The sequence below is a fragment of the Ictidomys tridecemlineatus genome, chromosome 4 (assembly GCF_052094955.1).
Source record: "Ictidomys tridecemlineatus isolate mIctTri1 chromosome 4, mIctTri1.hap1, whole genome shotgun sequence".
Classification (NCBI taxonomy): Eukaryota; Metazoa; Chordata; class Mammalia; order Rodentia; family Sciuridae; genus Ictidomys; species Ictidomys tridecemlineatus.
The window spans coordinates 200654903-200679004 of NC_135480.1; the positions used below are offsets into that span (position 1 = coordinate 200654903).

The window sequence follows — 24102 nt, forward strand, 5'->3', positions numbered from 1 at the left end:
AAGCAGGAAACTGATCAATAATTAAAAAAAAATAAAATAATCAATCTATAGATGCAGATATAGAAATGATGAAAAATTAGGAGAGAAGGCTATTAAAACAGGTATTGTAACAAATCAAATATTTAAAGCAAACATACATAATGAAACAGAAACGGTAACACAAAATGGAAGCTCTACATATGAAAATATAACATCTGAAATAAACATGTTTGGGGATCTGATTAACAGCACATTGAGTACTGAAAAAATAAAATATCAGTGAACCAAAGTTAAAAGCAATAGAATCAATCCAAGGGAAGGACACAAAAAAAGCTTTAGGACTATAGATACTATTTAGTGGTAGAGTATTTACCCAGAATGTGTGTAAGGCCTTGGGTGTGAGCCCCAGTACCAAAGAAAATAAAATGAAAATTCAATTAAATTTATTATCTTCAATGGGCTTAAGGATAATATAAAAGTCTAACAGTTTGAACCACAGACTCAGAAACAGAAAAGTAAAGCAGGGATGGAAATAATGTTTGAGAAAATACTACCTGAAAAAATTTCAAGTTTGAGGAAATTATAAACACATATATCCAAGATAATCAACAAATCTAAGAAGAATAAACACACATACACATGCACACACACAATTAAAATCATAATCACACTGCTGAAACCAGTAATAATGCAGCCAAAAGAAAAAAGACATATTACAAGACAGAATTTTTCAGAGTGCTGATCATAAATTGTACAAATAAAAAGACAATGAATACAAAATTACATATAAGAAGTTGTGAGGGGATGGGAAAATAAACAAGGAGAGAAATGAATTACAGTAGATGGGGTAGAGAAAGAAGATGGGAGGGGAGGGGAGGGAGGATAGTAGAGGATAGGAAAGGTAGCAGAATACAACAGTCACGAATATGGCATTATGTAAAAATGTGGATGTGTAACCGATGTGATTCTGCAATCTGTATTTGGGGTAAAAATGGGAGTTCATAACCCACTTGATTCTAATGTATGAAATATGATATGTCAAGAGCTTTGTAATGTTGTGAACAACCAATTAAAAAAAAAAAAAGACAATGAAAAAAAATCTTTAAACTGTTGAAAAAAAGTGGACCAAAATCTTGTATACAGCCCCAAAATCTTTCAAAACTGAAAATGAAGTAAATAGAAAAAAAATATATGCAAAACAAAAAACAAAACAAGCCAAGTGAATTCATTATTAAAAGACTACATTACCAGAAATATTAAAGGAACCTTTAGCAGAAGGAAGTAATAACAGATGACAATTCAATTCTACACTAAAAAATGAAGAATGGATATCACAAATCAGTTGGTAAATATTAGATTTTTTTTTTTTTGAGACAAAGTCTTATTATATTGCCCCAGGCTAGCCTCAAATTGACAATACTCCTCCCTAGGCCTCCATACTAGTTGAGACTATAGACATGTGCCACCAAGCCGTGCTCATATGTAAACTCTTATTTTTTTCTCATTGTGAAATTTCTTCAAAAGATAATTTTGGGTTGGGTACAATGGTATATGACTGTAATCCCAGCTACTCAAAAGTCTGATGCAAGAGGATTTTAAGTCTGTTAAAGCTAACGTAAGTTAACAAAGCTCTGTCTGAATAAATTAAAGAGTTAGGGAAGTAGCTCAGTGGTAGGGCACTTGCCTAGCAGTCCAGAGTTCAATCCCCAGTAATGAAAAAAAAAAAAGATAATTTACTTTAGCTATATTGAGGTTCATAACATGAACTGAAGGTATGTCACCAAAAAAAATACAAATTCAAGATTGACCACAGATCTAAATGTAAAAGATAAAGTAATATTTTGTTTTGTTTTTGTATCACAGATTGAACCCAGGGGCACTTCCATTAAGCAACATTCCCAATCCTTATTTTTTATTTTTAGCCAGGGTCTCGCTAAATTGCTGAGGCTGGTCTTGAACTTGGGATCTTCCTGCCTTAGACTCCAAGTGTCTGGGATTACAGGTACCTACCAGTGAGCCAAGGTCACTAGGTTTTAATTTACATTTCCTTGATTAATAAAAATTTCTTTGCTGATCCATAATAGGGGGGGTAGGGAATCATAAAGGAAATAATGTTTGATTGTGCAGAGGGGAGTGAAGGGATGGCAGGGGAGGGTGGGAAAGGATGGGAAGGACAGTGGAATGAGATGGACTTTATTACCTACATACATGTATGATTATACTACCAGTGTGACTGCACCATGTATAGCCAGAGAAAGAAGTTGTGCTCCATTTGTGTATAATGTGTCAAAATGCATTCTACTATCATGTATAACTAATTAAATTTTAAAATTTTTTCTTTGATTAAATTTTATTTGAATTTTAAAAAGTGAGAAAAATACTGATCCTTCAGATAATAAAACTAAACAGACTAAATGTTTCAAAATCTGTCCAGTTCATGTGTGCACATAATTTTAAGAATGTTTTAATTTAAAAATTGGAAAAATAATAGCTATATAAATAAAAAATGAAAGAGTACTTACTAGCAAAATACAATATGAAAAATGATAGGTCCTAGGGAAGTTTCCAAAATTAAAACTTGAGTTTATAACACATATAGAAAACTTCATGACTTTTTCAACATCCAGCAGTATTTAGTAACTTACATTTCTAGTACATTAAATCCTTATCATCGTCATGAAATTGTTTTATCATGAAAAAAAAATCCAAAATTCACTTTTCACAAATGTACTCAAAAACAACTCCTCTCTTACTTTTGCCTGATTGTATTATATATAGAACTCTTGGATAGCTTAGAAAGTTGCAAAGAACAAAATAAAAGACACTTGTAATTCTGCTGTTGAGAGGTAAACCTTCTAGACATTGGTAAATTTCTTGCTATTCCTTTTCTGTGCATATATATATATATATATATATATATATATAGACTTCTGACACATAAAATAATTTTATTTATATACTTCCATAGTGAATTTTCACTTATAAGAATCTCCCTGTGTCATTAAAAATTCATTCTAAACAATTAAATTTCAGTAATATGCACATAATTTTTTTTTTGTACTGGGGATTGAACCCATGGGTATTTTATCACTGAGCCTCATCCCCAGTCCTTTTTGTTATTTTATTTTGAGACAAGGTCTTGCTCAGTTTCTTCCACCTTGTGATCCTCTTGCTGCAGCCTCCTGGGTCGCCACACATGCACACAGCATAATTTAAATCATCATTTCCTCACTGAAAGATATTAGGATATTTACAAGCAAAGAATTCTATATGATAAATATATTTTTAAAGTGAATTTTAAGCATAATTTCTTCACAATTCTTTACCTGATTATTACAATTACCAATAATAAGTGCATCAGCCAGAGACAACTGTCCCACAATCATGCCCTGCTCCAGCAATGGGGCTCCCGTTTCAGCAAGGCGATTAGATGTGATAACAATGGTATTATCGTCATTTAACACCATTACAGGATCCGCCTAAAGAAAAAGTAAGAAGCTGATGGTGAGACAAAGATCACTATAATAATTTATTTCTTCTTCTTGACATATATCCACAATAAAAAAACACACACCATACGACCATTTGCTTATCCACAATTAGTAGTCTTTCTTTCCAAACACTGACCTCAATGAAAGCTGCCACTTCTTGAAGCACCAAGTTCCATTCCACTTGATCTTCAGTATTAAACCTGTGAGTATAATCCTCAATTTCATCTGACAATTCCTGATTTTAAAATACCACAAAGAAAAGAGGTTACTAAAAACACACATAAAAATACATAGCTACATTGTAACATTCTTGACAGAACATGATAGAGTTCTCATAGAAGATATACACAGTTCCAATTATAATTGAAAACAACAAAAATTGCGTGGTTTTTGCTTCAAAACTCAAAACATCAAAATGATACACACAAATAAGATCTTTATAGAGCTACAATGCCTACTTAGCACTACATCAAGAAAAAATTTATTAATAGAAAAGTCTAAAGAGAAAAATTAATGAATTTTAATGTTAAACAATTTCTAATAACAAATTAGAACTAATTAATTAATTAATTTGAAAAATACAGGGCTGGGATTGTGGCTCAACAGTAGAGCAGTTGCCTAGCACATGCAAGGCACTGGGTTTGATCCTCAGCACCACATAAAAATAAATAAAATAAAGGTATTATGTCCAATTACAACTAAATACACACACACATATATAAAACACATAAAAATACATAGCTATATTATAACATATATACACACACACACACACACACACACACACACATTTTAGTAGGTCATGCTTGAAAAACAACTATTAATATGCTGACGAAACCAGTGGTAGTAAAGCAAGCTGAGTTTGGTATGCAACAACTGTGAGCACTAAGTGCATCCTATATATATATATGCAGGTATGTGTGTGTGTGTGTGTGTGTGTATGTGTGTGTGTGTATGTGTGTGTGTGTTTTAAAATGCTTCCTGATATTATTTGGTTTTATATCATACGTATTTTGGAAGGAGTATTATTAGTAACTGGAGGTAGAGGAAGACAGAGGAGGATTATACAGAGCTATTTCTGGTGGCTTTGTGAAAACTAGTAGGTCATACTTGTAAACCAAATATTAATATGCTGTTGAAACCACTGGTAGTAGAGCAAGCTGAGTTTGGTATGCAATAACTGTGGACTATGCAATAACTAAGTGGACCCTCAAGACAGTTAGCTTTTAAGCACCTGAGCGAATGAAGGACAGAGTGATACAAACTAAAAAATTCATTCACAATACTGCTATAAAACTTTATAAATTTTTTCAACCTAACCTTTCAATCATTTTCTCCTAAATAAAGTATTTCAACTTTGTTTACATTTCTCAACAATCCACTGATGGGCTGTAAAGTGTAAAACATACTGAAGGGACAAAAGAAAATAAGATAATTATCTAAGAGCAGTGTAAAGATGTTTAAAATGAGAAGAGAGGTGGGAAATTTTTATCATTACTTTTGTCAGAGGGTACTGTATTTTGAATGTTGTCACTAGATATGTCAAAATTAGCTTAGGGATGGGAGTAGCTCTGTAGTAGAGCACATGTTTATCATACATTTAGCCCTGGGTAAGATCTCCAGTACCATACATATGCACAAATTAGGTTAGTCTATAGTATTGAGATTGAACTGGGGACCTAATGCAAGCGAGGCAAGTACTCCAGCACTGAACTATACCCTCGGAACTTTTTATTTTTTATTTTCAGACAGGGTGTCACTAAACTGCTGAGGTAGGCCTTGAACTTGTGATCTTTGTGCCCCAACCTCCTAAGAGCTAGGATTATAGGCATGCACCAGTACACCCAGCGTAAAATTCACTTTTAATAAAACTATTTGTATACAAATAGAGATTAGGATTTTTCTTATTTTAAAGGACGTTACCTTTACCAGATCCTTCACAACATCCATTTTGTTGAGAAGAAGACAAACTACTATGAATCTTGCATAGTATCGCAGTTTCTTGACTACTAACTCGGGTCTATGGCAGATAAATAGGGAAAAAAAAAAGCTCATTAAATGAAAACAGAATACATGATTTTTAAAATTTTTAAACTTTCTGATGATTTTAAAAAACTGTCATTTTTTGGACAGTTAACAAATACTGCCACAGAGAACAACATGGCCTTTCAAACACAGTTCTTCATGATTCATTAAGTCATCATTCATGTATTTATGCATTCAACAAATATCTATTGAGAACGTAGGTGATTAAGGCACTCTGCAAAATGCTAAAAATACCATAATTAAAATACAGAGAGAGGGACAAAGCCCCTTCTTTACAGACCTTAGAGACAGAAAAGTACTTAAAATACAGAGGAGTCAGACACTTAAGGCACAGAAGAGTAAATAGGATGGCAAGAGGAACAGACTACTACTAGAGCCCATACTACTGGGTCTTGGGTGAGAAAAGGCTTCCTGGGGAAAGCAGTAAATGTTTAGGAGTATAAAGAAGAGCAGAAGACTACAGGCAGGAAAAATATGAGACTACAGTAGTCCAGGAAGAACATTCTTGGTCTTAAAGTCCCATTTTTATGACATAAATCAACCAGCTTCTCATGCTTACTGTTTGTATGACAGGCCTTTTACCACATTTCTACTTTCCATTATCCGTGACTTTTAATTTAAGTGCATTTTTTTTTTTTTATGAGTAGTATATAGTGAGGTTCTTTTCTATCCACTTTGGACAATCTCTGCCTTGTATCTGATGTACCCAAACCATTTACATTTAATGTTGTCAGTGTTTTAGCTGGGTTTGTCAACTACCTTGCACATTATCTGTTCCCCATTTGCCCTCTCTGTTTTAGAGTTCCTCTTGTTCCTTTTAATTAATAAAGCATTTATAGTATTCCATTTTATATCCTCTATTGACTTCTTATTTATACCTCTTCTTTGTTATTGTACCTTCAGTGGTTGCTAGGAGTAGCAATATGCACTAACTTACCAATATTGTACGTGTTCACACCCGACACTTCACACTTACCCCTTATCAATTCAAATGTGACATTTCCAACTTCTACTTCCTGCTTTCTATATCCCACACCAAAACTACAATAACCTTACAAGTGTACAATTTCATATATTTTTGACATTTTCCATAGTAAAAAAAAAAATCTTTCATTCAGGAGTATTTAGAAATGTGAATACTAACTGACAAATGCATTGATTTTTTTTAAAGCTGTTTTTATTTCTTATAATGGACTCACATCATCATTAGAAGATGTTTCCTAGAAAATTGTATTGAATTTTTCTGTAGCAGATTGATTTTTCAATTTCACACGGTTTTCATATAGCTTGGAAATAATATATTTTCTTATTGTTGTATATAGTTTTATGCACACAGAATAAGTTCTCAAATTTCACTCAAACCTTCTTATAACTTTTTGTTTTAATATATAAAACTTTTCATGTACATTAGACCATTTATCTATTTCCCAATTTTTGGTTTATTATACAGTTTTAGTATTGGGCATATGCAAGTAAAGGATTTTTGTATTATCTTGGGTTGTTGCTTTTATTTTTATACAATAAACTTCTACTCTTAATAATATTTTCTGTGGTAAATAAATATAGAATTCACTAAAATTTCTTTTTCTTAGGAAAATTTTAATTTTCTCTTTTCTTTGCACTTAATGTTTCTAGAGAGTCTGTAATTAACAGTATAAAACTGTGTTTTTCTAAAATAATACACTGGTAATCTGTCATTAACTAGAAAGTTCTGATTACTTTCACTTACCATGATTACCACTGTATTTGAATTTGTGTTTATTATTTTGTGCTATACATTTTGGGAATTTTCTCCTTTCCTGCATGCTATTATAAATATATAAATCCCTGTCTCCCTTCTATTTGTTCCAAATTCTCCTTATATTTTTAAAAATTCTTAAAATTTTTATTAGTAAACTTTTCTTGACTCCATGCTTCTTCTGAACTATAAAAAGGATTTTATAAGAATGATTTAGTTCTTTATCCTTTTTCAGAATAAATCACGTTACATAGGATTTTATTCCCATTTTAACAACCCCAATCAGCCATTATCACAATGATCACTGTTTTACAAAATCTTGTTTTAGGAGTAAGGGGATACGTTTTTCTCACCGATCCGTACTGTACACCATCCCTTCCTTCTAGCTCTTAACCTTCCTCTTCCTTGCTCTTTTGCCACCACACCCCACCATCTCTTACAAAGCTGTCATAACACTAGTCACAATAAAGAGTGGACGACTCTCTTTCTTGAAACTGAGCTGTCCATTTGAAGGGATGACTAGTCTGTTAGCCAGCATGTCTATGTGTTTTCAGACAGAAAGTATTTTAGGTTATCTAGCCTACACCCTGTCAGAAATGGAATTCAAAACAAAAAGAAAATCAGGAGAAGGATGACATCAATTCCTACTTGAACTATTAATGACTAGCCCTTTAATTTTTGATAAAAATATAGGTTCTATGAATCTATATCACTGGTAATACAAGCAGCAAATTTTCTATAAAGGGCCGAAAAATAACTATTTATTTATTTGTTATTTTTATTTGTTCTAATCAGTTGTATATGAAAGTAGAATGCATTTTGACACATCATACATAAATGGAGTATAACTTCTCATTCTTCTGGTTGTACATGATGTGGAGTTAACCAGGTCATGTAATCATACAAAGATTTGTTCTACTATCCTCCCTACTCCCATACCCCCTCCCCTCCTTTCACTCCCCTCTGTCTAATCCAAAGTACTTCTATTCTTTCTTAGCTGCCCCCACTTATTGTGAATTAGCATCCGCATATCAGAGAAAACATTTAGGCTTTGGTTCTTTGGAACTGGCTTATTTCACTTAGCATAATCTTCTCCAGCTCCATCCATTTACCAGCAAATACCATAATTTCATTCTTCTTTAAGGCTAAGTAATATTCTATTGTGTATAAATACCACATTTTCTTTATCTATTATCTGTAGAAGAGCACTTAGGTTGGTCCCATAGTTTAGCTATTGTGAATGGAGCTGCTATAAACATTGATGTGGCTGCATCACTGCAGTAGGCTGATTTTAAGTCCTTCAGGTTTAAATCTAGGAGAGGGATAGCTGGGTCAAATGGTCGTTCCACTCTGAAGTTTTCTGAGGAATCTCCATACTGCTTTCCATAGTGGTTGCACCAATCTGCAGTCCCACCAGCAATGTATGAGTGTACCTTTTCCCCCACATCCTTGCCAACATATATTGTTGCTTTTATTCTTTATAATAACCATTCTGACTGGAGTGAGATGAAATCTCAGTGTAGTTTTAATTTGCATTTCTCTAGTTGCTAGAGATGTTGAACATTTTCCATATATTTGTTGATCCATTCTATTTCTTCTTTTGTGAAGTATCTGTTCAGCTCCTTAGCCCATTTATTGATTGGATTGTTTTTTGTTTGTTTGGTTTTTGGTTTTTTTTTTTTTTTTTTGGTGTTAAGTTTTTTGAGTTCTTCATATATCCTGGAGATTAATGCTCCATCTGAGGTACACACAAGATTTTCTCCCATTCTGTAGGCTCTCTCTTCACATTATTGATTGTTTCCTTTGCCATGAAGAAGGATTTTAGTTTGATTGCATTCCATTTATTGATTCTTGATTTTACTTCTTGCACTTTGGGGGTCTTGTGAAGGAAGTCAGTTCATGAGCTGACATGGTGAAGATTTGGGCCTACTTTTTCTCCTGTTAGGAACAGGGTCTCTGTTCTAGCTACATATGGATTTCCAGTTTTCCTAGCACCATTTGTTGACGAGGCCATCTTTTCTCCAATGTATGTTTTTGGTGCCTTTGTCTAGTATGAGATAACTGTATTTATGTGGATTTGTCTCTGTGTCTTCTATTCTGTAGCATTGGTCTGTCTCTGTTTTGGTAGCAATACCATGCCATTTTTGTTACTACGGCTCAGCAGTATAATTTATGGTCTAATGTTGTTAAGCCTCCTACTTCACTTTTCCTGCAATAGATTGCTTTGGCTATTCTGGGTCTCTTATTTTTCCAAATGAATTTCATGATTGTTTTTTCTATTTCTATGAAGAATGTTATGGGGAATTTAATAGGGATTGCATTAAATTTGCATAATGCTTTTGGTATATGGCCATTGTGACAACATTGATTTTCCTATCCAAGAGCTTGGGAAATCTTTCTATCTTCTAAGGTTTTCTTCTATTTTTTTCTTTAGCGTTCTGTAGTTTTCATTGTAGAGATAGTTCACCTTTTATTAGATTTCCAAATATTTTATGGTTTTTGAGGGTATTGTGAATGGGGTAGTTTTCCTAATTTTTCTTTCAGTGGATTTTCTTTCACTGATGTATAGGAACACATTTGATTTATGGGTATTGATTTTTAAATCCTGCTACTTTGCTGAATTCATTTATTAGTTCTATTAACTTTTCTGGTGGAACTTTTTCAATCTTCTAAATATAGAATCATGTTGTCAGCAAATAGTGATAGTTTGAGTTCTTCTTTTCCTATTTGTATCCATTTAATTTCTTTCTTCTATCATAATTGCTCTGGCTACAGTTTCAAGATGTTGAATAAAAGTGGTGAAAGAGGGCATCTTTTTGTCTTTTTCTAGTTCTTTAAAGGGAATGCTTTCAATTTTTTCTCCATTTAGAAATGATATTGGCCTTAGGTTTAGCATATATAGCTTTTATAATGTTGAAGTATGTTCCTATTATCCTTTAGTTTTTCTAGGGTTTTGAGAATAAAAGGGTGCTGTATTTTGTCAAATGTTTTTCCTCATCTATTGAAATGATCATATGATTCTTGTCTTTAAATCTATTAATGAGATGAATTATGTTTATTGATTTCCACATGGACCATGCATCCCTGGGATGAGCCCTACTCGATCGTGATGCACTCCAGATAGATAGTGACTATTTAAAGCTTTGCAAGCCATATATGGCATTTCTAGTACATTTATATTTTTATTTTTTTCAATCTTGTAAAGTGTGATAGCATTTCTAAGCTGTCAGGAGATAGAAAAATCAGGCAAGCAGACCTAGTTTGCTGACCCCTACATTAAATGATCATATAGAAGCGAGTGGGTGACTCCATTCTCAAACCTACTGTGTAGAACTGCAGCAAAGCACAGATTAGATTCATCAATGCTATGCACTCATTTGTGTGAGAGGCCACCCCCACTGCATCTGAAAACCAGAATCACATACCACAGTCCTACTGGTGACTACAGATGAAACCTTCACTGGAAAGGGCCACATCAAGTCCTCCTTATCATGGGTCCCACCCTATGAAGTGCCAAAGCCTTCTACTTTAGATTCATGTTTCTTATTTAAAAAAAAAAAAAAAGGAAACTTCAATACTGTCACCCCTAATGTTAAAATCATGTTGTTCTTAACTAACTATGGATTCCAGAGTTCTAGTTTTGTCCAGCCTGCCAGGCCTACTACTTGTAAGATGTGGACTCTAACTTCACATTTACCTGTCAGGGCTTTTGGCTCCCAGAATGAGTGACTATGTGATAATATCTCCTCTCCTAAGCAGGATGGCAATAGAGTGGGATGTTCTGAGAGCTGCCTATGCTTAGTGACAGACCCTCACCTTGGTGAGTGCTGGAACATTGACCTCCATATAATCCTTAGGTGCTGAGGCAGTGCAGGAAAAACTTATTTCTTTTGCAGGGGGAAAATTTTTGCCTTTTAAACGAACTGTAAAATTCTGGAAAGCCTTTTTTAAAAAAAAAAAAAAAAAAGAACTTTATTTTACTTATTATTTTTTTAATGTGGTGCCAGGGCTTGAACTCAGTGCCTCATGCATATTAGGCAAGCCCTCTACCACTGAGCCACAACCCCAGCACTCATGGAAAGCCTTTTTATTTGGTTTAATCTAGTGGCTGCTGATCTCACTTTTAGTTAGCAGCTGTTGCTGATTGCTACCTTAACTGGTACCCTTGCCCCTGTAAACTAAGAAACAACCTTCCAAATGAACAAAGCCCTTCCTAAGCACACAGAACAAGATGAAGGTTTTACATGCTAGATTGTCCTTTGATTCTAATTTGTTGGTCTAAAGCAAGAAATGTGGTCATTCTGGTTCCAAATACTCCTAGCTCTGCTAGATAATGTATTGCTCTAGAGGCAGCAAAAGAAAATAATTCAGATGTGATATTTGCTATTTAAGTAGAAAATGAATGCAATAAATCAACCTGTTGGGTGTTAAGCCACGGGGCTCAAGGCCAATTTCCATTCTGGCACATTAGAAAATTCAGAAAAGTAAATTACACAAGGTCTATTGCTATTGCTTAAAATAACTCACTGCTTATATGTATTTTTTTAAATACTTATTTTTTAGTTGTAACTGGACATTATTTATTTATTTATTTATTTTGAGAGAGAGAGAGAGAGAGAGAGAGAGAGAGAGAGAGAGAGAGAGAGAGAGAGAGAGAATTTTTTAAATATTTATTTTTTAGTTTTCGGCGGATCCAACATCTTTATTTTTATGTGGTGCTGAGGATCCAACCCAGCGCCGCGCGCATGCCAGGCAAGCGCACTACTGCCTGAGCCATATCCCCAGCCCCTTATTTATTTATTTTTATGTGGTGCGGAGGATCGAACCCAGGACCTCACATGAGGTAGGCGAGTGCTCTACCACTGAGCCACAATCCCAGCCCCTGTATTTTTAATTCTAATAAAATGTTACACAGCCCTTTTGCATATTTTAGAGGTATATTTTAAATTAAGAATTTAATTTAAGACAAGAATTAAGACAAATGGGACTGGGGATGTAGTTCAGTGGTATAGCACTTGCCTCACCTGCATGAGGTCTAAAGTACAATAGAAATAAAGACAATAGATCATGAATGCAAAAAAAAATACAAAAACAAAAACAAAAGTGTTGAATAAAATATACCTGTAGAACTGTAGTATGTACATATGTAAAAAATATTTATAAAAAAATATGTAAATCACAGCATAAGAAAACCTGAAAGAAACATAACTGATGGAATTTCAATACGGGATGAAATAAAGGGATGGCAAAAAGACACCAAGAGGCAAACTGAAATACTTATTTGAAACATCTAGTCTTTCTAGTGTTTAGAAGTGCACAAGGTATGTTAAAACTAGAGGTAGTAAATAAAAGATTTTGTAGATATCTTGCTAAAATTCATAATGAAATACTGTCTTTTGGAGATGAAATGATCAAAACACTTCTCCAAGTAGTACATATTATATTTGTGCTGGTTTAGGGAGGAAGAAGGAAAAGAAAATGCAAAGGGCTTCATAACAATGTATTTTCTGTGCAGCAAGAAAAGAGAAAAGAAAAGAAAGAAAGAAAAGACACCAGGAGAAAATATAGAATTCAGCATCTACAAATCATACTGTATCAACCAAACTCCCCTAGACCAGTCCAAACAAGATATGCAAGGAAATAGAGGGGATTTATCAGACTGGGCTTTCCAAAAAACACTGTTGTTCAGCAGTGTTTAACTTTAAACAATAGTCAACCACAAAAGTTTAACAACAGTCAACCACAAAGCTGCTGTAGAAAAATATATCAAAACTGTGTTTTCTTCTATTGCTAAGAAGATATAGTCTTTTCACTACATAACCACCGTGAGTCCTTTTGCTGGAAGTAGAGAGAACACACAGATATTCTGAACCTGAACTTTCCTCCTCCAACAACTCTTGGAATATTAGCAACAGAGACCTTCCAGATCCTTGATTTCATCCACAATTCCATTCTTGCCTAAACACTGTGATCGACCTATGTCCCAAATATGTCTACAACCCCAATAGAAGATAAAACTTTTGAAAGGGAACTAGCACACCTTCCTTTTTATTTCACCCAAGTACTTGCCACAGTGCAGATACAAAATTCTGCTCAATAGATTTCTACAAAATGGTGAATTCCATATGATTTTCTTTTTTAAATAGTGAAGCTATACAACTGTAAAATCACTATTAGGTTTACAAAAGAAAATTCAAATGGCATCAGAACTCTTTTCTCTGGTCTTAGATAACAGTTGTCAACAGCCTTGTGAAAACAACAGAATTAAGACTACACAGGCTAAAAAGAACAAAGACTATTAGCGAAGCCTTACTTTGGAGTCAACTCTTTTTTAAGAAATCACTGTGACTTTTATCTCCTATAAAGGAATAACCCCAACCCTCCTTTGTGCTATGACCTGGCTCTGGAATTGTGACATACATTATAATATCTATATTATTGCTTTTAGGTGATATATACCCCTGCATGCTTTAGAAGGCCTGCTACATAGCAGACAGTCAATAAAGCCTACTAAATGAATAAAAGTTATAAACAAATGTATGCTTTTCTGTACAATTTCCACACGGACTACAGACTTTGATTGTCTTATCCTCATCTTTCTGAAACCAGAGTACATACATACCTGTCCTCTTTATTGACTTGAGAATAATAAGATCTTTGTCTAATAGCAGAATAGAAGGAGAAAGCCTCATTCAGATAGCTGGTCTCAGATGTGCGTAAGCTGTGAGAAAAAGAATATTATATATGACTAAAACTGAAGCTCCACACCATGATAAAGACTTGTTCCATATTACTTATTTATCTACAGGGGATGGGAATGATTGTCCAAAATTTGAATCAGCAAGGCATAATCACACCATCCTTAAAATGTATAATAATAATAATAATAATAATAATAATAATACTCCCCAACCCACTCCCAAGATTTTTGGATGCCAAAGTACACTTCTTTCTCCCTCTGTGAAAAGACCCTCCAAACAACATTCTATCTGGTTATATCTGCTCCTAGAACCAGATCTTCCATGACGTTCCCCAAATTCATAGTTGCTTGAACACTGATCCACTTTAATCTTCTTCCTCACAAACTTCATTAAAGGACTAACTCACATTAATCTTCACTGGATGTTACTGAGTTGTGTTCTGTGCTTAGTATTTCTAGTTTTACAAGGCCCTTTTAAGAGTATATTCTATCTAAGAGAGTGATTTTGAGGGCAGGAATTTTGGGTGACACACCAAAATGTAGAAAAATGGACTTTGCTGTCTTTTCACTTATAAATGGTCCAGGTTATTTTTATTGTAAAATGATATCACTTCATGATAATGAGATTTAGATTCCTAAAAGGAATCTTCTTTCTTTGGCTTCACTGCACAGATATTATTCCTCTATGAATATAATCCAAAGTATTTTCATTTACCTCATGTAACCTTTCAAATACATCCTATAAGTATGCATTTTTAAAAGCACCCTTCACAAAAATAATCACTCATTCATCATATATGTGTTATGCTTCTTCACAGTATCACGACTTAGAAGAAGCCATAAGAACAATAAATTCATTCAGTACTAATCAAAACTTGAGAACAAAATAGAACTTAAAAAAAAAGTCAAGGTCACACTCCTTTAAGTCTGACCACATGAAATGTTACAACAAGAGTCCTTGAAGCAAATACTACAATTTGTATTATGGAAGGCCATTTCATGATACTGTGTTGACTGATCTGTTCTGAACCAGATTCCATTCATAACTCAGTGTCTAGCAAGTGAGTAACTTTGCAGACTCCTGCATACTATCTGCTCAGCAGGGCAACACTTGATTCTCTCCGTTAGCAAGTCACTTACTAATAATGGTAGTATAGCTGCCCGATCTTGGAAGCGATTTCCCCTATTTGCCACCGCTTCAAGCCATACCGATTATCCAACACTTGTCTGTTTTATATGAGATAAGAAATAGAAATAACAGATTATAAATTTTAAATAACCAATTCAGTAAATTCAATGGGATAAAATACCAATCAGCAAAGCTCATGAATTTCTCATGAGATTTCAACATAATCATTCAACTAAAAAAAGAATTTGTTAAATATCTATTTAAAGTAAATTGAGATAAAAAGAAACTGCTCTGAGCTATGCCCATGAAAACTGGAAGCAACATCCCCTCCCCACATAGCTCTGGCCATTAGACTTTAGGATGAAACCATGGACTATCCCACCCAAGTTAGAGTTAATCTAACATTCCAGATACAACATTGTGGTTAACAATCAGATAAGAACACCACATTTTAGCTTGGGATGGTGGCACTTGCCTATAATCTTAGGGAGTGGGGAAGCTGAGGCAGGAGGATCACAAGATTTAGACTAGACCTGGCAATATAGCAAGACCCTCAGGAACTTAGTGAGACCCTGTCTCCAAATTTAAAAGAATAAAATGAATAAAGCTGGGGACGTAGCTCAGTGGTAAAGTATCCTTGGGTTAGATTCCCAGTACAAACACAACAACAACAAAACCCAAACCACTACATTTAAAAATCTTAAATAAACAGGGAAAAACTCCCTTTGCTTTGAATCAGGAAAGTGAAATAAACTGTTTTAAAAGTACCAAGATAAAAAACACTAGTTAGATAGTTAAAGGTCAAAACTGCAACAACGATAAAACAGGCCTACCCTCTCCCTTAACTATACAATTCCTTTACCGATGCTGCTGCTGGAACTTCCAGAGTTTGGTGTAAACATCAAAAGTTCTTCCAAAATAGGACTGCCACTGCTTCTGACCATATTGTGGCAAATCTCTGTAATAACAAAAAAGCATATATTAACTTTAAGTCTCTTCAGCTTTTTGGAACTTCTCTCCTGTGATGGTACAAACTAGATAGATTTAAAGTACTTGCATTTAGTTTTTTTTTTTAATTATAATTTTTGGAACAAAAACTAGTTCTATGACAAAAGTCCAAGTCACTTTCTTTTCTAGTCACTCCATTACCTCTCATAGCTTGTGCCCAGTGTCCTTCACAGGTACCAGGAGGATCCAGCACTCTTTTCCTTCCCTCTCCCTTGGTGATCTTATTTATGCTCACGTACACACTGATAACTCCCAAATGCTCATCTTCAGCTAAGACTTCAGCAGTTTGAAAATGGAGCCTTAGAAGTGTTTTAGAAGTGGGTGTGTAGATAAATGGTTACAGTTCTCAACTCCACCATCCTCTTCTCATAAGAGAAATAGAATCCCTGTCCTTGGGGCTGGGGTTGTAGCTCAGAGGTAGAGCACTTGCCTAGCATGTGTGTGGCCCTGGGTTTGATCCTCGGCACCACATAAAACTAAATAAGCAAAATAAAGGTATTGTGTCCATTTACAACTAAAAATTTATTTTTTAAAAAAAATCCCTGTCCTTGGGCTTGGTGACTTACAGTACATGTCCTTGAGAGACAAACATTCTCTAAATATGAACTGAGCTTGGCCATATTAACCTGCTTTGGTCAGTGAAATACAAATGCAAATTATCTACTTCACATCTGAGGAAAAGATGAAGAGGAGTTTAAGATTCAACATTTTCACTCTACCCTTGACCTAAGATCGATTGCTCTTCAGTTTGAAACACAGAATGACACTTAATGGAGCCTCAGAACCACTGGCATCGTGTAGCTAACATGGGAGCTAGAAATAAATCTCTATTGAAATAAAGCATAAAATTTGGAGGTTGTTATAGCAACCTCAGTTAGGGAAAGCTACTACAGAAACTGGTAGCAGGAGCAGGTTATTGCCATAACTCGTAACACATGTGACACTGGCATTGGATGAAGAAACTGCTACCAAAGACTGAAAAACAAGAACATATATAACACAGTGGTAAAATTACATTTGCCTGCAGTTAACTCAAAGGCAGGTAATGAGACTGAGGAATTTGTGGATTTATACAAAGAAGTCAGGAAAATGTATGCAACTAGCCCTGGGTGCTATTAGTTGCACTTAACAAAATATAAAGAAAACAAATTCAGCAAAGAACTGGCCGTGAGAAGTTGAAAAGGAAAAGGAAATCCACACACTCAAGAATTTTCAGGACTGAAACATATAATTACTAATGTTCAACTATAAGACACAATTGAGATGCCAGGTATAAATGCCCCTTAAGACTCAGCCTCATCATCAGGGCAAAAGCCCTTCAGTTAAAGACTCTAACTGCAGGTGGCCCCCCACATTCACATATTGGGACAGGACAGATCAGAGAAAAGACTCCAAGGATTTGGCAGACTTGTAGAAGCCTGATAAGCTCAAGTACCTGTGATAAGGTCTAGAAGACAGAAAGAGATGTCTCAGAAACCATGGGCATAGCTATTGGTACATGGAACTAACTTGAATGAACCAGTCAACTACATTTCATGAGAGCTGTGCAGCTGAAAGTCACCTGCTCTATAAAGGGGCCATATCTATTCACTGATTGTAGCATAATATATTTCTCATCCTACTCTGAGTTTTCATCTCATTTTTATTGAAAAATGTTAACGAGTACTTAACAAACATATCCATCTTTATTTTAGTAGTTAATTCTTTTTCTTTTCTCTCCCTCCTCCCAGTACGAGAGATTGAACCCAGTCCTCATGCGTGCTAAGCAAATGATCTACAACTGAGCCAATTTCTCAGACCTTTTAAATTTTTTTTTTAAATTTTGATACTGGTTCTCTTAAATTTGCCAAGGCTGGCCTCAAACTTGCAATCTTCCTGGCACAGCCTCTCAAGTAGTTGGGAATATAGCCCTTTTCTGTCTTTTTAAATAAATCCATCCACACAATAGCATTGTCTTCTAAAAGACTTAAAGGTTTGATTTTCAAATTTAACACTCATAAAGACCAAACTGGGTTTCAGGCATGTTTAATGAATTATGTTTAAATGACTTTTCAAAAGACGTCCTTTTTGACCGACATGGTAGAACTGCAAGTGATGCCATAATTTTCCCTATGCTTATATATCAGATCTTTGTTTTATTCCACTATTCTTTCTATTTTTTCCTCATCATTTTGTTAGTTAGCTTTATAATAGGTTAGCTTTATAATAAGTGTAGCATGTTTCTCTTTTTTTTAGGAGTACTTTGGCTATTCTTGGTTCCTTATATTTGCATATGAATGCAAATTTTAATATCAGCTTATCAAATTCTACAAAAAACCTTAATGAGTTCTAATGAGAACTGCACAGATCTAGAGGTCAATTTAAAGAACTGACATTTTTCATAATTTTGAGGATCAACAGTAATTCATTCCATTTATGTGGAAAATATTGTTATTTTTCAAATTTGAAATTTTTCTCCATAAAGATCTTATATTTCTTGGTTCACATTATTGAAAGGTATTATATTTTTGTGAGACGTACCACTGAATTGTACACACGGAACTATATGGCATTTGAATAATACCTCAGCAAAGCTGTCCTTTAAAAAAAGAAATTAAAAAAAAAAAGCAAAGCATGATCTCTGTTTTCTCTCCAGAATCTATATATAAAAAAATAAAAAGAGAAAGGCAATCAACAGATGAGAGATTTCAACAAATTTTTGGAAAAACAACATGTGATGAAGAAATAACATTGTTATATGAAGAAATGTCAATATTACTACTTCCTGTCACTCAAAATCCTGGCAGGAAATAGAGACCACCCAAATGAGTCACTGAGAAGAGTTTAACAGAGGGAGAAGGGAAACCACAAGAATGCTGATGAGCCCTCAGGCCACTTTGCCACACCCGATGCCAGCTGCAGCTAGGCAGCATCTAAGCAGTGAGCACAGAAAGCATCCACACTGACTCCCCAGGCCCTCAGTGTCCTGCAGGTGCAAACCAGCCTGTTGATTCAGCCACGAAGGTCAATCTCTCAAATTAAATCAATGAGGCAATAGGATAAAAGGTAGGTCTGGAGGGACAACCTGAAAACGTCCAGCCCGAGCAGAAAAGCTGGCACCTAAGAAAAACTGAAGAGGGAAGAGGAGCTAAAAAGAAGTTACAAAACATCAAAAGGAATTAAAATGTTTCAAACAAGGATCCAACTGAAGGTCTACATAAGAACCATTTGCTGCTGGGCCCACATACAGTGTAATCCCTGCAATTTAGAGGGGAGGCAGGAGGATTCAGGGCTGCCTAGGTAATTTAGCAAGACCCTATCTCAAAATAAAAAAAAAAAAAAGAAAGGGTGGGGTGTAGCTCAGTGAGAGAACATACCTGGGCTGAATTCCCAATATTACCTGTCATGTCCTCCCCCCCATCCCCACCTGAAATGCCAATTACCTCTGCAGTTATCCTCCTAGGCACAGGGAAAGAAAGAGAGAGGGACAGGAGAGGACCAGAGAGACAGGAGAGGACCAGAGGGCAGGAGGGGAGAGATTTCTCATTAGAGAAACTAGATAAACTTCTCTTCTGGCATTGACTGATTAGGATGGGAGTGGGCCCAGAATAAGGTCAGCCGTTTAGCATAAGGCACATCTCTCCATGGAAAACAGGGCCTACATAAACAGTGACCTTGGTCAGACTTTCTATCATGTCATTCTTCAATAAGAATTGGTTAGATGTTGAAGGAAAGTTTGTAACATGACAAAACATAATTCAGAGAACAGGATAAAAAGCAAAACAATTCAAATTATTATTCTCAGAATTTATATATTCATAAAAATAAGAGCAAGACTCAATGAGTGAAGAACTCAGAAAAAAGAAGTTGAAAATTTTAAAAATTATTGCTGAAATAATACTTCATTGGAAGCGGGAAATCTACTAAAAAGCTAAAGAGAAAACAATGAGATGGAAAAATAGAAGAGAGACAATAATAGAGTGCCACCCAAACAAATTATAGAGCAAAAAACTAAAGGAAGAAATATCTACAAATTGAGGACACACCAAGTAGCAAACTAGATAAATGAAAAATGACCCATCTTCATGAAATTCAGAACAGGAAGAACAAATTACAGGACAAAAGAATCAGACTAGCACCAGGCTTTTCATCAGAAATGCTGTATTAAAATAATTCCCCCATCCAAAAAAAAGGGAAAACTGCTTTCAAAGCTTATTAATCAGGTAGAAGGAATAATAATGAAATTTCCAGGCACGGAAGGGCTTAGAAGAGCAACTCCATACACCCATTCCTGAGAAGTAGCCTGAGCAAGCCGGGATCGGTGGTGCATAGCTGTAATCACAGCAACTCAGGAGGCTGAGACAGTTGGACCACAAGTTCGAGGCTAGCCTCAGCAATTAGCAAAATCCTATCTCAAAATTTAAAAAAACAAAACAACAACAACAAAAAAAAAATTAAAAAGGATGGGAATGTAGCACAGTGGTAAAGTGCCCCTGCATTCAACCCCTAGTACCAAAAAATTAAAGAGAGGGAAGTAGCCTAAAGAAATGCTCCACCAAAATAAGAGAACTGGTAAGATGAGCATAGAATCTAGAAAGAGTAAATCCAACCCACAAGAACAGTGTTGACAAAGCTGATCAATCCTAGGACACTGTTCTAGCAATTTGTATGTAGTACATAATTTAATCCAAAAACTATAGAAGAAAGGCAAAAATGACTTTAAAATGGCACAATTTTAAGTAGCAAATAGTGTTAAAATGAGTGATTGCATTTAAATTTGAACCTACAAATGAATGCCTTTGAGTTATATATTGGAGTTACAGAAAAGGAAAAGTAATCATTGTTCAATTCCTCGCCCTGCAATATAAAATATTTAGTCATATGTCAAAATGCTGGTTATTATTCATTTTCAACTATTAGAATCCGCATAAAGAAAAACACACAAAATATTTAACTCATAAAACTCTAAGTACATGTTCCAGAAAATGAAATTGTAAAGTTATAACTGACAAAAAATTAAGGACAGAAGAAGAGGAGAAAAAAATGAAGAAAGTAGTAGGAGTGATAATTTCCTCATGTGATTAAATGAGGAGCAAAGAAATGCCACAGAGATAATGTGAGAGTTGAGAGACTGGCCTGGCTGCTAACTGTCTGTGTGACTTGAGTAAGCAGACTCTCTGCTACATCTATAAAATAGGAATACAAACTGAGCATGCCTTATTTGAAATGCTTGAGGCTAGAAGTGCTTCCAACTTTGAATTTTGGAATATTCATACATATTTAATGAGACATGTTGGAAACAGGACCCTAGTCCAAATATCAAAGCCGTTCATGTTTCATATACCTTACACACCTAGGCTAAAGGTAATTTGATACAATTTTTTAAAAAAATGTAATATTTATTTTTTTTAATGTGGTGCTGAGGATCCAACCCAGTGCCTCACACATGCAAGGCGAGCATGCTACCAGAGAGCCACGACCCCAGCCATAATATGGTCTTTTATTTTTCTGAGATAGGGACTGACTAGGCTGCCCCAGCTGATCTTGAACTCCAGGGCTCAAGCAATCCTCCCACTGGACTTGGCCAGTGGGCTGCTAGTTTTTATTAGATACTACTACTGCTGTTATTTCTATGGGAAGCTGTAAGCAGGAGAAAGGGTAACTTTTGGGGCAAATGAGATCTTCATTTATCATAACAGAGTGTCAACAGAAAACAGACAAACTGGTAAATGAAGAAATAGTGATATAAGCGTATTAACCTGAGAAATGGAGATAAACACCAGGAAAAGTGAAATCAGAAGCACTCAGAAGAGTTTGCCTCTGAAAACCAGGAAAAGGTGAGAAGGAGCTCAGAGCACTACTATTTGTTAGCATGAGCTCTTTATATTATTTCGCTCTATTTCCTGCAGTGCTGGGGATTGCATCCAGGGTCTCCTGCATGCTAAGCACACACTCTACCACTGAGCTACATCCAGCTCTCACCTATCTGAAAACATATGCTTTTTTATTTTTTTACCTTTATTTTGTTTATTTATTTTTATGTGGTGCTGAGGATTGAACCCAGGGCGTCGCATGTGGTAGGCGAGTGCTCTATGGCTAAGCCACAAGCCCAGCCCCAACATATGCTTTTTTTAAAACAAAATTTTTTTAGTTGTAGATAGACACAATATCTTTATTTTATTTATTCACTTTTATGCAGTACTGAGGATCAAACCCAGTGCCTCACACATGTGAGGCAAGTGCTCTACCACTGAGCTATAATCACAACCCAATACATGCTTTTTTAATCATGAAATTTTCTTTTCATCCATTTTAGAACTTTATAGACATTGTATATAATTCAAAAGGCACAAAACATCCGATATGTATTGGATGATGAAGTTTTCTCTACTTCTGCTCCTAATAACCCTGTTTTCCACTCTAGAAGTTCTCATTTATTTATTTATTAATATATATATAATTGTGTGTATGTGTATATGCATGTTACTTTCAAAAAGAAGTTTTCAACAAATACATTTACACTAAGAAAAAAAGTTCAAGATGAAAAGAACAATCCATGACCTAATCAATTAAATTTAATATATTAGTACATTTCTTGCCAAATTTTTAGTCATATGTGTTCTCTTGCTTTAAATAAATTGTTTCTAATGTTAGGTGTCCATAAATATTAGTAATCTTTGCTTAAAGAAAAGGATTTTAAATATATATATATATATATATATATATATATATATATATATATATATATATTAGTTGTCAATGGACCTTCTTATTTTATTTATTTGTATGTGGTGCTGAGAATTGAACCCAGTGCCTCACACATGCTAGGCAAGTGCTCTACCACTGAGCCAACGGTTTTAAAGACAAACTTCTTGTACCTAATTTAGTGGTTATCAAAATAAAAACTGACAGTTCAAACGAAAGTGCTAGCTTTTCAGGCATCTTTGAGAAAGCCATTGAACAGAATTTGTGTAGCTATTTCAACCTGCTATGTTTTGCTAGAAAGTGTTTTAAATGATGAATTGGGTGTAGTGTATTTTGACAGTTGTACATGGGTAGTTCGCTAAGCCTATACTATCATCACATTCTAATTTATGATTTTCTGTTTAGTTTTTATTTCTTGACCAATAGCTATCAGTCTCCAAATATTTTTTCCCTAAACCAGCATTTTTTTAATATGTCCTCTTGATCTGCTTACCCAGATATTTTTCAAATGCTGCAAAAATTTGGAGGGTTTCATCTTGACATTCTCTATTCCAATTTTCCTGGTTTCTCCATAAAAAAAAAATTGACAATTCTTTAGCTGTATCTTACTCATTTTTTTTTACTCCAATTTTACTGTTTTCTCTTGGATATTTGTCAAAAACATACTAATTTAATGTCGTTAAGTAGTTATCAGTTCTACTCTTTGTCCTTGATGTGAATTTTAATCCTGATACAGTGTTTTTGGTTTTCTAAAAGTCTTTCTTGGCCGTTTTAATTTTAATTTTTGTTTCTGATGGTGCAAGAAATGGAACCCAAGTCTCAACAGTGCTAGGCATGTGCTCTACCACTGAGCCATGATCTATGGCATTTTATTGAAGAAGAAAAGTTTACAGAATTTGCTTAGTTTCTATTGTAGATAATTTTCAGAGGTCTGAGCCTTAAGGAAGGTGTTTTCATTCCCATGTGGGTGTGGGTGGGAAGAGGTAAGGGGGAGTGACTCGGTTTTAGAATGAGCCCATTTGGAGATCTGATTCCTTTTCCTAGAAGAAAGTCTGAGCAGGTCAGGAGGTGCTGGCTAGAGCATGTTTCTTGGGCAAGGGAAGAGGACAATCAAATCCACTCTTAGCTCTATACATGGACTGCAGCTCCTAGAACAATTAGTCCAGCAGGTTTGTATCAGTTAGTGTCAGAGCAGCTGGATAAAGGTGAGAGCTCACAGTTCAGCTCTTTGACACTCTAAACCATGAATACACAGAAACCTACCAACTGCAAGAAAATTCTTTGTCTTTCCCAAAGAACTGTGCCTTATTCATGGGTTTTATAGCTC

At 34.9% G+C, this 24102-nt stretch overlaps 1 protein-coding gene across 6 annotated transcripts in view; it reads right to left on the bottom strand.

The window, feature by feature from the left end:
- Scai (suppressor of cancer cell invasion) overlaps positions 1–24102 on the bottom strand; it is a 147382-nt gene that overhangs the window by 43346 nt on the left and 79934 nt on the right. For all 6 annotated transcript variants that reach the window (XR_013438297.1, XM_078048199.1, XM_078048203.1 and 3 more), the window contains 6 exons: positions 15946–16041; positions 15095–15181; positions 13877–13975; positions 5394–5490; positions 3607–3705; positions 3306–3458 (listed from right to left, as the gene is read on the bottom strand). Coding sequence is in view for 5 of the 6 variants with exons in the window: in XM_078048199.1 (XP_077904325.1) it covers positions 3306–3458; positions 3607–3705; positions 5394–5490; positions 13877–13975; positions 15095–15181; positions 15946–16041 (631 nt within the window). In the remaining variant the exon portion in view is untranslated. The remainder of the gene's footprint in view (positions 1–3305; positions 3459–3606; positions 3706–5393; positions 5491–13876; positions 13976–15094; positions 15182–15945; positions 16042–24102) is intronic.